We start from the raw sequence: 20288 nt of genomic DNA on the forward strand, positions 1-20288 counted from the left end.
ACGGTGGCTGCTGATATGTGTCGGAGGTCGTCGTGCCAGTTCCAAGCACGAAAAAAAAAATCAAACCTTTACCTAAAAGACACAATGCTTACAGGTTATAAAACGTGCCTCTTGGGATAAAACAGGCGCGGGAGAATGGAGAATTCAACTTCGAGCGGCGACCATCAGACACCTCTTTTCATTTGCAAATCGCCCGTCGCTTTTCCTCCCTCTGCTTCCTCCCCACCCCACCCCCTTGAGCCGGTGTAGCCAATGGATGGGCGAGGATCTCTCCCCGCTCCTCCCCTCCCCGCGGGACCGCCCCGCTTTCCTTTTCGAGCGCCGCCCCGCATGCAAATTTGACGAATGCAAATAAAAAAGGGGTGGAGTCTGCCCGGCCTCGGGGGCATAGAACGTTCCCGGGAAGGAGCCTGCGAGAGAAAAGCGGAAGCGGCATCCCGGGTGGTGAAAGCGGAAGTTGCTGGTGAGTGGTGTGTTGGTTGCAAAAAAAAAAAAAAAACCCGGGGAGGGCCGTTCGCACGACGCGGGAAAGCTAGTTTTGCATTAGCATGAAGTCGGGGCGGGGGTGGGAGATCAGCGGGGCAAAGTTGCAAAAACTCCTCTTTGCAGTAAAATAGACCTTGTTAAGAAATGGACGGGGGAGGGAATAGGGCAGGGCTCTTCAAACTTGGCCCGTTTATGACTTGTGGACTTCAACTCCCAGAATTCCTCAGCCAGCGTGCCTGGCTGAGGAATTCTGGGAGTTGAAGTCCACAAGTCATAAAAGGGCCAAGTTTGAAGACCCCTGGAATAGGGGGTAGAAGCAAAAAAGGCGGAGAGAGGGCATGTTTTTGTGATGGTTGCAGTATCCCAGAGTCCTGTGATCCTTTTTTTTTTAATTGAAAAGTTTTACAGTACATTTTATATATAACAAAACAAAACCCCTCCCCACCCCCTCCCCTCTTCCCAACCCTCCCCGACACCTCCCTCCCTCCCCCTCCCCGACTTCCCAGAGCTAAATACAAGGTATAAAAGTAGAAACAATCATAATCTAACATATGCAAACAACAATAAACTATTAAATCTATCGCACTTTAACTCTTATAAAACGACTACAAGCAATATAAATATCACATCAGTACTTATACAAATGCTAAATGAAACCTTTTAGTCCCATATTTATTCTGGATGTAATCAATCCATTTTTTCCACTCCACAATATCTCTGTGTTGCGAATGGTCTTTCAAATACGCTGAGATCTTTGCCATTTCCGCCAGGTTGGAAACTTTTAAAGTCCATTCTTCTATAGTCGGCAGTTCTTCCTTCTTCCAATATTGCCCTAATAAAAGTCTTGCTGCCGTAATTAAATTCAACATCAACTTAGTGTCCACAACAGTAGTGTCAGTAATAATGCCCAGTAAAAACAATTGCGGACAAAACTTTATCCTTTTCTTAAATATCTTCTGCATATTCCACCAAATTTTAATCCAAAATGCTTTAACCTTCTTACAGGTCCACCATATATGAAAATACGTTGCGTCTTCACCACCACACCTCCAACATTTAGGCTGGCAGTTCAGATACATACTTGCTAATTTTTTAGGATCTAAGTGCCACCTTCTGATGTGCAAAGTCAAGGGGGAAAGCCAGGTTCTCTTAACAACCACGTTACTAAATTACCCAACTGAAGTGGTTCAGTTAACAACTGCGGCAAGAAAGGTCGCAAAATGAGGCAAAACTCACTTAACAAATGTCTCGTTGAACAACAGAAATGTCGCCCTCAGTTGTTGTCATAAGTCAAGGACTTATCTGTACAGTAAAGTCTAAGCGCTATTGCTATTGCAGCTTATCTTCGGTGCCAGGTTGGGGGCTCCCAGTTGGCAGTCTGGCCCCTTAGGTGTGTTGTGTTGTGCTGTCGCAGGGATGAAAAGGAAACGAAAGGCTCCCGAAGTCCAGCCTGCCGATGCAGGGACCCAGCCTGTACTGCGCTGGGAGTACGAGGTCAGTGACAACAAATGGCAGATCTTCCCACCTGGACAGAATGAGGCCCTGAGCCAAGCCACTCGGTAAGTTGGCTTCCTGGAGGAGGAGGAGGAGGAAGAGGAGGAGAAAGAGAAAAAGGACGCAGAAGCCTGGGATTGATTGCAGAGGTTGTAATGCAAATTCTTCTGTTCCCTGAAGGGCACGGAAAGGTACAGAAGATTTAGGGGAAGACATTGTGGACCTGTGCAAGATGGTGGAGTGGAACAAGCAGAGCGGTGAGGAGAACCGTGTCCGTCTGGCTGTCTGGGATCAGAAATCCTGTAAGTCACTATTTCTAAGACACAGATAGTCCTTGACTTACAACAGTTCATTTAGTGACCATTTGAAGTTACAACGGCCATCCCAAAGGTGCTTTTTTCACAAGGCAACTGGACTTTCTTGTTTTTCTTTGAAGACGTTTCGCTTCTCATCCAAGAAGCTTCTTCAGCTCTGACTGGATGGTGGGGAATGGAAGGATTTATATTCCTTGCAGACAGCTGGTCATTTGCATTCTTTTAGTGAGTCGTTAAAGCTACCTGGGCTTGCTAAAAGAATGCAAATGGCCAGCTGTCTGCAGGAGTATCAACCTTTCCGCTCTCCACCATCCAGTCAGAGCTGAAGAAGCTTCTTGGATGAGAAGCGAAATGTCTTCAAAGAAAAACAAGCAAGTCCAGTTGTTTCATGAAAAAGCATCTTTGGGATAGACGTTTCAACGGCCATGAAAAAAGTCACTTATGAGCATTTTTCACACTTATGACCGCTGTAGCATCCCCATGGTCCTGTGATCAAAATCCAGACGCTTGTACAACTGATTCGTGTTTGTGACGGTCACAGTGTCCCAGGGTCATGTGATCCCCTTTTGCGACCTTCTGACAAGCAAGGTCAAGGGGGAAGCCAGATTCACTTTTATCTGGTCCTGCCCTTTGATTCTCATACAGGTGGTCCTTATAACTCATTTAGTGACTTTTCACAGTTGAACACCTTGGAAAAAAGTGACCTACAGTATGTCCAGTCCTCTTACTTGCAACCATCATAGCCTTCTCACAGTCACATGACTTGACTGAAATGCTTGGCAACGGGCACTTATTTACCACAGTTGCAGCTTCCTGGGTCATGTGATCGCCATTTGTGACTTTCCCGCCTGGCTTCTGACAAGCAAAGCCAATGGGGGAAAGACAGATTTGCTTAATGACCACATGGTTTGTTTAGCAACCATGGCAAAAATCTTAAATGAATGGTCATTAAAGAACCATCTTGCTTAACAGTGGAAATTCTGGTCCCAGTTGTCATCATAAGTTGAGGACTATATGTTATCCGGAGAGGTTTAAGTGAGCGCTGGATTTGGACAAAATCATCATAAAACATGGCCACATGTAAGAGAGGCTGACGGAGGGAGGAGGAGGAGTCAAATGAGGAACTAATCTGGAATCCCTACACGGGCACAAGACAAATGAATTCTGACCCTGTTGAAGGCCAATGAACTTTTATCTGGATAGGAGACTAGCTGCAGGACAAGGCGATTTCTCATTTCTCTTCCTCCTCCGCACCTGCACCTGAGAGAGGGTTAGCCTTGACTTCTTATATTAATTCAATTTTAATTCAATTTTCTTCTCCCTTTCCTCTTGTTCACCCACATGGGTGCAGATTTTGTCTGGCAATGGGAAGGAGACCAAGAAAACGACTGGATCCCATACCCCGCTGCTACCTGCTTGGATTTACAGGTAGCCAAGAATGGTCACCAGGAGCCCATAGTTGACTTGACAGTCGGTCGGACCCGGTACAAGCTGGACACGGTCCGCATGGTGCAGACAAACCAGCAGACTAAATTTGAACGTCGGATGGAATGCAGGCAATCAGGTATCGGAGTACCGAAATTTATTCTTATGCTGGGAATTGAACTATGGAACTTCGGCTGGGCTCTGTCACTCCTTGCAAGTGGAAATCTGTGAGCATAGATTTGGCCCTGGGGACCTTCCCCTCTATCCTTACATAGGAATTGAAACCACAACTAACACCTCTGTGCCATTCTGCCTTTCTTTTCCTGATTCAGATGCAACAGAGGCTGTGGGCGGATCCCAGCTGAGCAGCCCTGACTTGGATGCCAGTACTGCGGTTCCTGCTAAGAAGTCCCAGACTGAATTAGACACCCCAGCATCGTGTGGGAAAGGAGATGGGCTGGGTAAGGACCGAGAAAATGATTTGGTGTGTGTGTGTTAATGCATGACAGTGTGATGGAAAGAACAGCCTGATCCTTCAGAAATAGATCCATGGTGGGGAGGTTGGTAATAGGAACGGCAATTAGGAATCTCATAAGAAGTTAAAGGTTTCATTGTCCAGTCATGTCCGACTCTAGGGAGTGGTGCTCATCTCCGTTTCTTAGCCGAGGGAGCCAGCATTATCCAAAGACACTTCTGTGATCATGTGGTGAGCATGACTATACGCCCAGGTGCACAGAACGCTGTTATCTTCCCCACTGAAGTGGTACCTATTAATCTACTTGCACTTGCATGCTTTCAAACTGCTAGGTTGGCAAGAGTTGGAACCAATAACCAATAATGGGAACTCTCCCCGTCACACAGCACTTGGGTCTCAAACCTGGGCTATCAGCTTTCCAACTGACAAGCGCAGAGTCTTTAACCTCTGATCCATCAGGATAAGTTAGTGTTGCTGAAATACCTCTTTAATTAAGTGCCATTTTGTTGTAAGCCCAGAGATGCTAGGATCATAAGGAGTAAGATCCTGGGGTTTTTTTAATGCTGAGATTGTAGAGTGTCAGTGTACACTCTGTTCAGTGCAAAGTGGGATGATGATGATGATGATGATTATAATTATTATATAAAACTTTTATTCATAAAACATGAAACTCAGTCAACTGAACACTCAAATTGACTGGCAGTAATGGTTGACACGGGTTGCTGCCAGCATCCTAGGTATCTCCTTAAAATGTAAGATGTTCCGAGTAGCGCAGTTTTTTTGTAGCTTTGCTGGAGTTATTGCAGGAAGCTGCAATTTCTTGATGTGTTTTGCAAAGTTTTTGGACATAGTTCCCAGTGCCCCAATGACAATGAGTATCACTGTTACACGTTTCATCCATAATCGCACAGTTTCGATAGCCAGGTTGCGGTATTTCGTAATTTTTTCCAGTTCTTTTTCTTCGACTCTGGCATCTCCTGGTACAGCGATATCAATCAACTGTACGCTTCGGTTCTCTACGACTGCGATATCTGGCATGTTGTGTTCCAAATGGCGATCTGTCTGTATTCGGAAGTCCCACAAGATCTTCACATCATCATCATCATCATCATCATCATCATCATCATCATCATCATCATCATCATTATTATTATTATTATTATCTACAGAAGCAGTGAAGACATTGACAGTGAAGGGAAAAGCTCCAGTGGACCCAGAGTGCACAGCCAAAGCGGGAAAAGTAAGTCATTGGCACCTGTAATACTCATATGAGTGAGGCCCCGATCCCCCATGGTGCTCACTTGATTGGGGCTGTGCATGCATGCACACCAGCAAGTCACTCACACGTCCCAGTTGCGAATAGGCCATGGACCAGTAGAGGACCGCAGCCCACAGGTTGGGGACCACTGCTTTAAGCCTCGTCCTCATGCTGAGTGTTGTTAGCATACAACAGCCCTTTTTTAGCCATGCTTTCTGGGAATGTTGGAGTTGAAATCCAACACGTTGGAACAGCATTTGGTGGGGAAGTAGAAGATTGTTGTAGTCTGGTAAAGACTATTTTTAGCACAGCAAGTGATGCAGCAAGTGGTCATCTTGTCTGGTCTTTGGAAGCTAAGCAGGGTCTGGTTTGGTTAGTACTTGGATGGGGCCCTACAGGAAGCCCAAAGGCTGTAGGTCAGACTAACAAGTTGGAAGAAGACAATTGCAATTTTTCAGCCAAGGAAACTCCATGGTTGTCTTGGTGAAGTCGCCAGGAATCAAGCCTAGCTTGAAAGAGACTTCCTCTTTAATTTTTTTTTCATTCCTTTGCTTTGAATAACCTCCCTTCCTCTTTCCTGCCTTTGCTAAAGGCTCATGTTTATTGTGAAGGAGACGACGTTTACGACGTGATGTTAAATCAGGTGAGTGGACCGACCATACCTGGGTTTTTTTTCCCCAATCGAGAGATTCTGCCTGGTTAAAAAAAAAAGGTTGGACTTCAGTTAATTTCTTCAGTCACAGAGCCCACCAAATGAGGTCAGAAGGCCTATCCCTGAGTCTCTTGTTCTTAGCAAGAATTATCTGGAGGACAAAACTGTGGGAAGAACCATTCTGTGCTCTCCTAAGAGGCAGGGAAGACAAAACTAGAAGCTACAATGATGTAGATCAGTGGTTCTCAACCTTTTCTTCACCACGGAACCCCCCCCCCCTCCTTTAAATATTTTTGTGGCCACAGACCATGGCCACGGACTCCCAAGAATTAATTCAAGATTTAAATCATAATATTTTTTCAAGCCTTTGCAGACCGCCTGTGATGACATTTCGCCCACCCCACCCCCCAGTGGTCCAGAGACCACAGGTTGAGAACCACTGATGTAGGTGAAGCTTATTGATAAATCTGGGCTCCCCACTTCATCAGCTGGGTTCATATTATCCTAAAGGTAAAGGTTCCCCTGCACATGCGTACTAGTCGTTTCCAACTCTAGGGGCCGGTGCTCATCTCCGTTTCAAAGCCGAAGAGCCAGCGCTTGTCCAAGGACGTCTCCGTGGTCACGTGGCCGGCATGACTAGACGCCAAAGGCGCACGGAACGCTGTTACCTTCCCACTGTCGTGGTCCCTATTTTTCTACTTGCATTTTTTACGTGCTTTCGAACTGCTAGGTTGGCAGAAGCTGGGATGAGTAACAGGCGCTCGCTCTGTTGCGCGGCACTCGGGATTCGACCCGCCAAACTGCCGACCTTCTACAGAGCAAAATTCCCCTGAAGAGATTGGAGATTGGAGAAATAATTGTATGAAAGCCTGATCTTTCATAGATGTTTCTTCAGGACATCTAGGAGAGAAGTACGTGGAATAGAAAAGGAACAAGGTATTGTCTCATTTCTGACCAGCTCCTTTTCTTCCATCTTGGCTTCCTCCAGACAAACCTTCAATTCAATAACAATAAATACTACCTCATACAACTGTTGGAAGAAGACAATGCACAGAGCTACAGCGTCTGGATGCGCTGGGGGCGCGGTGAGTTGGGGCAAAGGAACTAAGTCATGGAGGAAGAAAGAGCAAAGCTGACAGGCCTGGAATAGGAGTAGGCCTCGATTTTTAATAAAAACTAAAAAAAAACCAACATTGCTCTATTTCACCTAGCAGTTATAGATCTAGGATTGTGTGTTTCTCAACCTTTGGCAGCTTCCAAGTTGTGTAGACTTCAATTTCCAGAATTCCCAGGCAGCCTGCTGCTTGGGGAATTCTGGGAGTTGAAGTCCACACACCTTGAAGTTGCTAAGGTTGAGAAATACGGCTCTTAGATTCCTTTGACGGTCCGGCTGGGGAATTGAGTTGGAAGTCCACACATCTTAAACTGAGAAATACAGTCAAGAATCTCAATGCCTATAAAGCTATAAGAATTATCATAAAAACCTGTTATTTTTTTAAAAAAAATGATTGAAATGTTAGTCAATCAAATATTTGGAGTCTTCTGGAATTCTTGGATTTTTCTGAGTTCTAGAATATGGCTTCACCTCTTCTGTACTCTGTTATGGTCCTTTTGATCATTCATTCATTCATTCATTCGTGCTATAGTGGTGCAGTGTTTAGACTGCAGTATTGCAGGCTAACTCTGACCACTGCCAGGAGTTTGATCCTGACAGGCTCAAGGTTGACTCAGCCTTCCATCCTTCCAAGGTTGGTAAAATGAGGACCCAGATTGTTGGGGTAATATGCTGACTCTGTAAACCATTTAGAGATGGCTTATGTGCTAGAGGGATTATATAAAAAAGGCTTATATACTATGAAGGGGTATATAAGTCTTAAGTGCTATTGCTATTAGTTCATTCATTCATTCTGTGGTGGCGCAGTGTTTAGACTGCAGTATTGCAGGCTAACTGCCCACTGCCAGGAGTTTGATCCTGACAGGCTCAAGGTTGACTCAGCCTTCCATCCTTTCAAGGTTGGTAAAATGAGGACCCAGATTGTTGGGGGCCAATATGCTGACTCTGTAAACCATTTAGAGATGGCTTATATGCTAGAGGGATTATATAGAGACGGCTTATATACTGTGAAGGGGTATATAAGTCTTAAGTGCTATTGCTATTTATTCATTCTGATTATTTTTTTAATATTGATTCATTCATTCATTCACTATTATTATTTTTTACTTCCTAGTGGGTAAGCCTGGCCAGCACTCCCTCGTGCCTTGCTCTGGAGATCTAGCAAAAGCCAAAGACATCTTCACCAAAAAGTGAGTCCCTCTAAAACTCTTGGCAACGTCCTTATCCCACTCAACACTTTTCTTCTCCTGAACCTGACTTTTTTTTTTTTTGCCTCTGAGGTTCCTAGACAAAACCAAAAATGAATGGGACAAACGTAACAGCTTCCAGAAAGTCTCAGGCAAATATGATCTTCTTCATCTGGACTACGAGGCAAAAGATGCGGTAAGACTTTAGGCGGGAAAGATCAAGGAGGCAGCTTAGAAATCAGAAAGATATTTTTGCCCATAAGATTTCCTTTTGCATTCTGGCCAGAACAATTCAACAGAAGCTGCCCTTCAGGAGACAGTCTCCAAGGCCAAGCCAGTTTCACAGCTGGACCCACGGGTGCAGGCTTTGCTAGAGCTGATATGTAATATTCGGACGATGGAGGAGATGGTGATTGAGATGAAGTACGACACCCGAAAAGCTCCACTAGGTACGCAGAATTCTGGTTTGTCCCGCTTACCTTCATTGGAACTTACTTCAGGAGGTCGATGTGGCCAAAAGAAACGTTTCAGCAGAGAAAGGGCAGTAGAGTGGAATCATCTTTTAGAACATGGTTTTTCAACCAGTGGTACGGGTACCAGCTGTGGTACATTGGCGCCTGGTAGGTGGTACGCAACCATCTGAGAAAAGTGGTAGCGGGGGAGGGGAATGAGCTGAACCGGTGGCAGCACCGCACAAGCCTGAGCGAGAGACGGCTGGAGCTGCAGGGCTGTCAGGGCTCAGCGGAAGCGCCAGGATCAGTGCCAAGCTCCAGCTGGAGCTCAGTGCTGATCCTGGCGCTTCTGAGCCCAGAAGAAGCACCAATCAGCTGGGATGTTGCAGCATCTCCAGAGTCTTGTGATTTATATTCAGATGTAACCCAAACTGCAACCCCAAACCCACTTGTGTATCACCGGGTGCCAGGTGGGCGTGGCCCTCCGGGTGGGCATGGCTATGGTGGAAATGGCAAGACTGGGTGGGTGTGGCCAACTTGATGTTGCTCTGGTGGGTGGGGCAGTGGGCAGGAGGGCATCTTGCTCAGTTGGTGGGGGGGCATGGGGGGAGGCTCCTGAGCCCCACAGCTCTTCTGGGAGGGGTAGGAGCGGTGTGCTGGGATTTGGGCTCGTGCCTTCCGCTGCCCGTCTGCTCTCTTCTGCTGAAGATGCCGTGGCTCTGCTTGCCTGGCAGCGCAGGGACACGCTCTCAGACGGGGATGCACATAGGGCTGCTGTCTCACTTTCCATGCTGTGCCAGGACTGGGCTGGACTGAGCGCAGAGCCTCCTCGTGACTTCTTCCCCCGTGGACATCGGGAGTGCCCACCCCACCTACTGCTTGTCCTGCGGAAAGCTGCGCATGCGCGGAAAGGAAGAGAGCCCAGCAATGGCTCACGTGCCAGCAGAGACAGCTCCACATGCCACCTGTGGCACGCATGCCATAGGTTCACCACTTAACCCTATACCAGGGGTAGGCAACCTTGGCTCTTTTATGACTCATGGACTCAGCTGACTCAGGAATTCTGAGAGTTGAAGTCCATGAGTCATAAAAGAGCCGAGGTTGCCTACCCCTGCCCTATACCATTTCAGACAAATGGCTGTCCAATCTCTTCTTAAAAACATCCATTGTTGGACCATTCAAAACTTCTGGAGGCAAGTTGCTCCACCAATTAATTGTTCGAAGTATCAGGAAATTTCTCCTTAGTTCTAGGTCCTTTCTCTCTTTAATGACTTTCCTTACACGCACACACACACACACACACACTGATTTTTTTTTAATCTTCTGCTGTAGGAAAGCTGACAGCTGAGCAGATCCAGGCAGGGTACCGGTCATTGCAGAAAGTGGAAGCATGTCTGAAGCGGAATCAGACTGGTCCTGCCCTGCTGGAAGCTTGCAATGAGTTCTACACACGGATCCCCCACGATTTTGGGTTAGTAATGCTGATTCCCCTTCTTCGAGTTGTAAGTTATCCAGGAAAAGAAGAAGAAGAAGAAAAAACAGTCTACTTTGCCAGTACCGTATTTCTCCGAAAATAAGAGCCAGCCAGAAAATAAACCCTAGCATGATTTTTCAGGATTTCCCCCCAAATAAGCCCCAGTTAATATCGTCAGCCAGAGGGACACATTTAATACCATATTTCCCCCAAAATAAGACCTACCTGGAAAATAAGCCCTAATGCGTCTTTTGGAGCAAACATTAATATAACACCGGGTGTTATTTTGGTAGGAAAGATGGTATTCTCATACTTTTCTATATGGATCATCCTCAACTTATGACTGTAATGGAATCTGCCCATTAGAGTTGTAAGTCGTGATCATAAAGCAGGTCACCCAAGTGACTGACCTGATATTGCAATCTTTTTTTTTTTTTTGCAGTGTTTCGGAAGTAGCCCAGACATAAAACCAAAGCCAGAAGTCAGGGCTTTTCAACCAGTGGTACGGGTACCACCTGTGGTACATTGGCACCTGGCAGGTGGTACGCGACCATCCTAGAAAAATGGTAGCGGTGGAGGGGAATGAGCTGAACCGGTGGCAGCACCGCACAAGCCTGAGTGAGAGATGGCTGGAGCTGCAGGGCTGTCAGGGCTCAGCGGAAGCCCCAGGATCAGCACCAGGCTCCAGCTGGAGCTCGGCACTTCTGCTGAGCCCAGAAGAAGCGCCAATCAGCTGGGATGTTGCAGCATCTCCAGAGTCTTGTGATTTATATTCAGATGTTTGGCAACTGATTCATATTTATGATGGTCACAGTGTCCCAGGGTCATGTGAAGTAACCAAAACCTGTTGCAACCACCCAGCAGAAGGGGGGGGGAATAAAAACCAAACACCTCCACCCCACCCCCACTGCCAATCCTCAACAGAAATGCTCACAACAATGAAAACCTTGGACAGGAGAAAAGAGCGCGGCCGGTTGGGCAGGCAGGTGTCTAACTCGGCTGTGCCTTGTGGGGCACTTTTTTCAGTGCCATTGTAACTTCAGTCACTAAGTGAACTGTTGCAAGTCGAGGACTACCTGCACTTCATCACTTTCCTCTTTTTCTTTTGGTCAGGTTTTTGACCCCTTGCTAGGCGACTGGTGGTACTCGGATGTTGCCATATCCTAAAAGTGGTACAATGGGCGAAAAGGTTGAAAAGCCCTGCCATAAGTAGTAATTAGTGCCTTTACTCTAAAGTTACAGCGACAGAACTCGTAAGCATTTCTCCCCATCCCTTGCCTGTCTGTTACAGACAATCTAGGCAGGGTCCCTTCTGTCTGGCTTTTTCCGCCCTTATTTATTTTATTTTTTTTAATTTTAATTCCATTTATATCCCGCCCTTCTCCGAAGACTCAGGGCGGCTTACAAGCTTAGCAGTAGCCTTCATTCTATGTATATGCCTGCTTATTAGGGCTTTCACACAACCCCCAAGCGGCATTATTACAAAGTCAGCTTAATTGCCCCCAACAATCTGGGTCCTCATTTTACCTACCTCGGAAGGATGCAAGGCTGAGTCAACCTTGAGCCTGGTGGGATGCGAACCTGCACTAATTGCAGGCAGCTGGTGTTACTTAAGGAGGCATTAGCCCACTGCTCCACCAAGGCTCAGCTATACCTTCCGTGGGCTGAGATATCTCTTCTCTGACTGTTGCCCTGGTTACGGCTCTTCTCCTGTCTCCCAAGGTTATTCCCATAGCCTGGACCACTGGTCCAATCAAATGCTGGAAAACAGGCCACATCCATCCCTGATCCAAGAAGGGTGTTTTGTAAAGAGTGCTTATGAGGAGGTCCTCTCCGTGGTTGCTACCTCTCCAATTTTTGGCGGGCGGACACCTCCGACTTTCAGCGATCAGCAACTCATCTTTTTAATTCAATTTTTTTAAAAATAAAAAATAAAAGTGTTTGCTCTCATTCTCCCTCCCCTTTTCAGGCTGAAAACACCACCACTAATAAAGACATTAAGGGAGCTCCAAGAAAAGGCACAGCTACTGGAGGTAAGGAACGTCACAATCGCTCAAGGGGAGAAGATTAGCGTTGTGGACGTTCTGACTATTAACATCAAGGGAATAAATAGTGCTTCAGCTTCTGTGCGGAACTGGAAAACGAGGTTGAGGGGCGTATGTCAGCTTTTCAAGGTAGACTGTAGTCAAGAGAGAGTGCTGTTTTATAACAGTACGGGATCATAAGAAGCCTTAAAATCTTTTCAAGTTTTTGTCCCTTCTTATGGTAATAAATGGACCATAAGAAAGGCTGAGCGCCAAAGAATTGAAGCCTTTGAACTATTATTATTATTATTATTTATTAATTTTTTATACCGCCCTTCTCCCGAAGGACTGAGGGCGGTGTACAGGGCAATAAATATCAAAATGTAAATACAAAAGTTAAAAAAGAGTTAAAAAGAATTAAATAATTATGCCCAATATAATACAATAATAAAAGTGTATTAAAACTAAATCCAACCCCAAACCCATCAGACCAGGCCAGATTGTTCAAATAAATAAGTTTTTAAATCGCGCCGGAAGGAGCGAAGGTCGGGAGCCATCCGGAGCTCAACCGGCAAGCGGTTCCACAGGTCTGGCGCACCCACAGAGAATGCCCTCCCCCTGGGGGCCACCAATCGACATTCTCTGATCGGAGGCACCCTGAGGAGGTCTACTCTGTGGGAGCGCACTGGACGGAGGGAAGTTGATGCCGGCAGCAGGTGCTGCCGTAGGTAATCTGGACCCATGCCATGTAGGGCTTTGTAGGTCATAACCAGCACCTGGTTATGAACCTACAATTGAACCAAACCCAGTCTGAACATGAAGTATTAGTACTGCTTTATAAAGCCTTAGTATGGTGGTGGAGAAGACTCCTGCGAGTCCCTTGGACTGCCAGGCGATCACACTGGTCAGTCCTAGAGGAGATCAACCCTGACTGCTCTTTAGAAGGCCAGATCCTGAAGTTGAAACTCAAATGCTTTGGCCACCTAATGAGAAGGAAGGACTCACTGGAGAAGAGCCTAATGCTGGGAAAGATCGAGGGCAATAGAAGAAGGGGACGACAGAGAATGAGGTGGCTGGATGGAGTCACTGAAGCAGTAGGTGTGAGCCTAAATGGACTCCAGAAGATGGTAGAGGACAGGAAGTCCTGGGGGAACGTTGTCCATGGGGTCGCGATGGGTCAGACACGACTTCGCAACTAACAACAGTGGTAATAAAAACAAGGAGGGCTTGAATTTATTTATCATACTTGTTTCAAGTTCTGAATTACAATTGCTTCTCTAAGTCCCTCCATAATGGTTCTTCCATACCAAGGTCATCTCTAAAGCCCTTTACATCAGGGGTGGAGAACTGGCCTTTTTATGACCTGTGGACTTCCTGGCTCAGGAATTCTGGGTGTTGAAGTCCACAAGTCATAAAAAGACCATAGTTCCCCACCTCTGCTTTACATGGTAAAAAGTTTCAAAGCTTGGGGCTTTGGCGGATGGGACTACAGATAGTCCTCAAACTATTACAGTAATTGAGCCTTGCAATTACAGCCATAACTTTCCACCACGCTTTTCCCAACCTGACAAACTCCCATGTCTTTTGGACTCCAGTTCTCACCACATCTGGAAGGCAGCCATCCAGATATCTACTCCAGTGTCCAGGGGCTCCTTCTGAGATGGTTGTTGCACTTGGTGATGGCTGCTCTCTGCTGATTTTTTTTTTCTAGGCTCTCAGTGAGATCCGTATTGGCATCAAACATGTGCAGTCAGAACAGTTGGATCTGGAGCATCCTTTGGACCGGAGCTACAGGAGTCTCGACTGTGAACTCCAGCCCTTGGAAAAGGCCAGCGATGTTTTCCAGGTGTGTAGCTGAATAAGCTAGGAAAGGAAGAACATGATGGTGATGCTAGTGATTATGATGTTTTCCATTCAGTCGAGTCCAACTTTGGGCGATTCTGTGGACCAGGTTTCTCCACAACTTCCGATCTTGCACTACTTAAAAGAGTTTTTCTGTGCTCTGTCTGGTGTCAACTTTTATGATGTCCAGCCACTGTGTTCTGTGACGGCCTGGTTTCCTTGTCCCGTTAACACTTCCAAACACAATTGCTTTCTCCAGTCACCCTGAATTCCCCCTGGCCAAAGTAAGTGAGACAGAGTTTCGTGACTTGGCCTTCAATTGACACGTCTGGTGTAATGGGCTCCGGTACTTCCTTGTTGGTCACCTTTTCCATCCAAGGAATATGCAGGAGCCTTTTATTTTATTTTATTTATTTATTTTAATTCCATTTATATCCCGCCCTTCTCCGAAGACTCAGGGCGGCTTACAAGCTCCAGCACCACAGCTCAAACGAGTCTAAGAAGGACCTAGATCAGGGATCCCCAACCCCCGGTCCGCGGCATGCCAGCAACCCAGTCACACAAACAAGTGAAGCCCCATCCATGGGATGCAGGCAGCACACAAAACCACCACCCCCTTGTAGTCCATGGAAAAGCCTCCACAGAACCTAATTCCCAAAAGGTTGGGGGCCACTGACCTTGATGGAACCGTTCTGATGGTTATATCTCAGCTCGCTTTCGTATCTTTTCTTCAGGTGCTGGAGCGCTACTTGCTCTCCACCCACGCTCCCACCCACAAGGATTACACAATGACTCTGGTGGAGGCCTTTGAAGTGAACAAGAAAAGCTCGGAAGCCACCTTCCGTTTTGACCTGTCCAACAGGTAAAGAAAGGAGCCCGGGGTGTGTGTGTGTGAAATTCAGCCTGCCCTTGGGCTACATTCCAAATGGCGTCTTTTATCCTCCTTTCCCTTCTCAGGATGCTGCTGTGGCACGGATCTCGCCTGGGGAACTGGGCAGGGATTTTGAGCCAGGGGTTGCGTGTGGCACCACCAGAAGCGCCCATCACAGGCTACATGGTGAGTCTGTACTTTAGGCTGCACTGAACCCCGGATTCATTCAACTTGGGGAGCAATCAGGCCTGAGGTCTTTTCCTCTTGTTTCTCTTCCCCCAGTTTGGAAAAGGCATCTACTTTGCGGACATGTCCTCTAAGAGTGCCAATTACTGTTTTGCCACTCGCGAGAAAGACGTAGGCCTCCTGCTGCTGTCAGAGGTGAGATGACATCTTGCTGGGAGGCTAAAACATAGGAAGGAGGGTGGCAGGAATTGAGTATGTCTAGTTTAATGAAAGGGACGCGGTGGCTCAGTGGGTTAGGACGCTGAGCTTGTCGATCAGAAAGTCGGCAGTTTGGCGGGTCAAATCCCGAGTGCCGCGTAGCAGAGTGAGCGCCTGTTACTCGTCCCAGCTTCTGCCAACCTAGCAGCTCGAAAGCACGTAAAAATGCAAGTAGAAAAATAGGGACCACTACGGTGGGAAGGTAACAGCGTTCCGGGCGCCTTTGGCGTCTAGTCATGCCGGCCACATGACCATGGAGACATCCTCGGACAAGCGCTAGCTCTTCGGCTTTGAAACGGAGATGAGCACCGGCCCCTAGAGTCGGAAACGACTAGCATGCATGTGAGGGGGAAACTTTACCTTTACCTTTAGTTTAATGAAGAGGAGGACATGATAGCAGCGTTCTGCTATCTAAAGGGCTGCCCCAAAGGTCAAACGTATTCTCCAAGGAGCCTAAAGGCAGGAGAAGAAGCAGTGGATGAAAAGTAATCAAGGAGAGAACCAACCCAATAATGAGAAATTTCCTGACATTTAGCACAATTAATCAGTGAAATGAGATGCTTCCAGAGGTTGTCGGTGCTCCATCACTGGAGGTGTTCAAGAAGAGTTTGGACAACCATTTGTTTGAAATGGTACAAGGTTTCCTGCTTAAGCAGGGGTTGGACTAGAATACCTCCAAGGTCCCTTAAGACTGTTAGTCGGTTATTTCTAATCTAGTTGCCTCATTCTACTTGCCTAGTTCTTTGTACTGGGAGTTAAGTTCATAATCGGTATATTTATAAAGACAAGAGTCGTATTTTTCAGTATATTTTTAATGCAGGAAGTTGGACTAGATGATCTCCAAGGTCCCTTCCAACTCTTTATTATTCTGTGGGTTTGCACCTAGATGCAACCTGACACTCTGGTTTCCTTTTTTGTTTGGTTTTTTTTGGCTAGCACCTCAACTGTAATCCCCTTCTTTCTTTGTCTGTTAAACAGCATCTATGCCAGGGGTGTCAAACTCGCAACGTCACGGGATGTGTCGCGATGTATCACGACTTTTTCCCCATTGCCGGCAATGGGGTGGGTGCGGTTTCAGCGTGACCCATCTGGCCTGCGGGACGGCAGTTTGACACCCCCGATCTATGCAGTACAGATGAGTCAGCACTTAAGTTCTGTACTTGCTTACAGGTTGCCCTAGGAGAGTGCAATGAACTGTTGGAGGCCGATCCAGAAGCAGAACAACTGCCAGTCAGCAAACACAGTACCAAAGGCTTAGGCAGGCTTGCTCCAGCCAATTGTGTTTCTCTGTAAGTTTGGGATGATGGGAAGGGAGCAGCTGGGATGAAAAATTACTACTTAAGTCAGTTTCCCTTAACCTGGGAAGATGGGTATGATACACCCACAACATTTAGCCAGCACAATCTGACTGGTGCCACTATGGGGGAGCATGATTTAAACCAGGGGTCCTCCAACGTGGCTGCTTTAAGACTTGTGGACTTCAACTCCCAGAATTCCCCAGCCAGGAATTCTGGGAGTTGAAGTCCACAAGTCTTAAAAGTGGCCACGTAGGAGGACCCCTGGTTTAAGCAATCAAAGAGAGAGCTAAAGCCGTGTTTCTCCACCTTGAGCACTTTAAGAAAGTGGACTTTCATAATAAACCTTTATTGTCAAAGTACAACATGTGTACATTGAGATTAGCTGAGCCTCCCCCCGCCCCCGTGCTCCCTCCCCCCAACACACAGTGACAACAAACCCTCCATCCCACCACACCATGTGAACCAACTACACCACACACCGGCCTCCCAAGTCAATTCTGCATAAGTTCACAGAGATTATATCCCATTCAAAAGCCTAACAGCCCACGGATAAAAGCTGTTTTTCAGCCTGTTGGTACGGCTGGCTATACTCCTATATCTCCTACCCGATGGTAGGAGAGTAAAGAGATACCATCCAGGGTGTAAGTCATCCCTGAGAATCTTCCTCACTCTTCCAAGGCAGCGAGCCCTGGCGAGGTCATCCAGTGGTGTCGGGACAGCCCACAATGTCTTGTGCTGTGCTCACCACCCTCTGTAATGCCTTCCTATCCGCGGCTGTCAGACCAGCATACCAAACCACAATACCATACGAGAGGACGCTCTCTATAGTGGACTTCTGAGAGGTGAGGTCCACATTTCTTACAAGTTCCTAAGATAGAGAAACACTTGAGAGGGGAGGAGAGTAAAATGCTGAAATCTGATTTTAAAAGAGGGCGCTAGTTTAATACGGGTAGTTCTCGACTTACATTTCATTTACTGACCGCTCACAGTTACAACAGACCTTAAAAAAAAGGTGACTTGTGATTGTTTTTCACACTTACGACCACTGCAGCATCCCTGTGGGTCACCTGAACAAAATTCAGACGCTTGGCAGCTGGCTCCTATTTACGCTGGTTCCAGCGTCCTGGGGCTCACGCGATCCCCTTTTTGCGACCTTCTGGCTAGCAAAGTCAATGAGGAAGCCAGGTTCACTTAACCAGCTGCGTTAACTAACTTAACAACTGCAGCGATCCACTTAGCAACCGTAGCAAGAACGTTTGTGAAACAGGGCAAAACTCCCTTAACAAATGTCACGCTTGGCAACAGAAGTTTTGAGCTCAATTGTCGTTACGTCGAGGGCTACCTGTCCGGGACACAAGTTTCTTCCACACTCACTCTCTCCCTGATTTGTAATACAAAGAAGCAAAACGATAACATAGGCAGAATATTTAATTGTTTCCTGCTTTTGTTATTATAAATAACCCAAGGCGACGTACGTACCCAGTGCTCCTTTTTTCTGCGATTTTCCTCACAACAACCCTGTGAGGTCAGTTGGGTTGAGTGTGTGTGACTGGCCCAGAGTCACCCAGCCGGCATTGATGCCTGAGCCAGGGCTAGAACCTACCCTCCCCTAGTATCTAACCTGGTGCTTTAACCACTAGATAAAACTTATCACATTTCATATTGATTCTTTCTGAGACTTGTACCTCTCTTACAATTTTTAAAAGTCCTTGCGGTTGAACAAAATGCTCCTTTTTTTGAAGAAGAAGAAGAAGAAAGCCAGCGTGCAAAGATATACAAAAATACTTAATTTTCAGTCTTGATATTCAAATAGGATAGGAAAGGAAAGGAAAGGGGGGGAAAGGGGGGGGGAAAGAAAGAAATAGAGACTGGGACCAGGAATGGAATGGAATGGAATGGAATGGAATGGAATGGAATAGAATAGAATAGAATGGAATGGAATGGAATGGAATGGAATGGAATGGAATGGAATAGAATAGAATAGAATAGAATAGAATAGAATAGAATAGCAACTTATTGTCACTTTGAATGTACACTAATCGGCATACATTAAAATAAAAATTGCACTGCATACAGCTCTCAAAAGGGTCACCTCCTCCAATACACACTACACATGACCTAAATAAATAAATAAATAAATACATACATACATACATACATACATACATACATACATACAGAATTATGCATATACCCACAAATATGACACAGAAACAACACAACTCTAGTTTGGGTTATGGTTGGACGTCTCTACCCTAGCCGTTGGAATGGAGCAGCTTAACCTTAATTATATAAAATTAGGGTTTTTCTCTTTTTTTAAAAAAAAAACACAAACCTTGGGAATTGACAGATGGAACTGTGGCAGGATCTGCAGGACTCAACACAGTGGCCTTGTCTCTTTCCTTCCTGCCCAGGCATGATGCAACTGTTCCCCTTGGCCCAGCTACAGAAACTGGCGTAGCAAACCCTCGTGGCTATACCCTGAATTACAACGAATTCATTGTCTATGACCCCTGCCAGGTGCGTATGAAATATCTTCTGAAGGTGCGCTTCAATTTTGTACAGCTTTGGTGAACAGAGGGGGGGAAAATGAAGAGAAAAACTGGCGTAAGAGTGACATCATGAAGCACCTGGATGGTTCTCTTTCAATGGGACATGTCAAGTGCTTTCTAGCTGAGAGGCTGAGAGCTCAGCTCCAGGAACTGACTCTTATCACGGGTTAGAAAACTTTTGCCGCGTTTTAATTTACTTTTCTGCTGTGAAGTTTGCTTCTGAATGACAAAAACGTATGCTGTGAAGGAAAGCTAATCCTTAGGATTTCCAGGTGGTCATTATTTTTTCCTTGGATGATCTGAAAATTAGTTCCAGTAGAAACACACCAATTGCCCTGAAATTGTTTAAAATAAAGGAATAAATTCACTGTGTTCTTTGGTGTGTGTTTAGTGATTTTGAGACTTGGATGGAGGAAAAGAACGTTTCTTTGTATCTTTCAATTAGTATAATTTCTATTTTTATATAGCATAGTCCTTTCATCTCTAGTAGAGCAAATATTCACTCTGCAGGTGCGTAAGATGTTTTGAATCTTCAGGAGGATGAGTCAAACTGTTTTAGGTCAGCCACAGTTGTCCCCAGAGATGCTTTTTTCAAAAGACAACTTGTAGACATTTCTCTTCTCATCCAAGAAGCTTCTTCAGTTCTGACGGAATGGTGGAGGATGGAAGGATTTACTGCAAGGAATATAAATCCTTCCATCGCCCACCATTCCGTCAGAAGTGAAGAAGCTTCTTGGATGAGAAGCGAAATGTCTTCATGGAAAAACAAAGTCCAGTTGCCTTTTGAAAAACAGGCATGGAACAACCATGACCCGGATGACTGAGAATCTCCACAGACAATCAGCCACAGTTCTGCCGAACGTAATTTCAGAATGCTTTGGACTTGCTGGGTTCTGGATTCAACAAAATCTGCAGCACAGACCATC

The 20288-nt window shown here is 46.1% G+C and overlaps 1 protein-coding gene across 3 annotated transcripts; it reads left to right on the forward strand.

The window, feature by feature from the left end:
* Nucleotides 1-396: 396 nt before the first annotated feature.
* Nucleotides 397-19734, forward strand: PARP2 (poly(ADP-ribose) polymerase 2). 3 transcript variants are annotated; one of them, XM_083377216.1, is made up of 19 exons: nt 397-463; nt 1901-2045; nt 2161-2282; nt 3646-3858; nt 4052-4180; nt 5364-5434; nt 6045-6095; nt 7093-7189; nt 8333-8408; nt 8499-8601; nt 8692-8854; nt 10190-10328; nt 12301-12364; nt 14067-14201; nt 14932-15059; nt 15155-15254; nt 15351-15449; nt 16683-16801; nt 19225-19734. In XM_083377216.1, the coding sequence occupies exons 2-19, from the start codon at nt 1903-1905 to the stop codon at nt 19382-19384; spliced, it is 2112 nt and encodes a 703-aa protein (XP_083233342.1). In that variant the 5' UTR covers nt 397-463; nt 1901-1902; the 3' UTR covers nt 19385-19734. The 3 variants fall into 3 exon arrangements, with proteins under 3 accessions (XP_083233342.1, XP_083233344.1, XP_083233343.1); XM_083377217.1 differs by having other exon boundaries at nt 400-463; nt 1825-2045; XM_083377218.1 differs by lacking the exon at nt 16683-16801 and having other exon boundaries at nt 19225-19348.
* The last annotated feature ends 554 nt before the right edge of the window (nt 19735-20288 follow it).

This window comes from Vipera ursinii (assembly GCF_947247035.1).
Source record: "Vipera ursinii genome assembly, chromosome: Z".
In the NCBI taxonomy this organism is placed as follows: Eukaryota; Metazoa; Chordata; class Lepidosauria; order Squamata; family Viperidae; genus Vipera; species Vipera ursinii.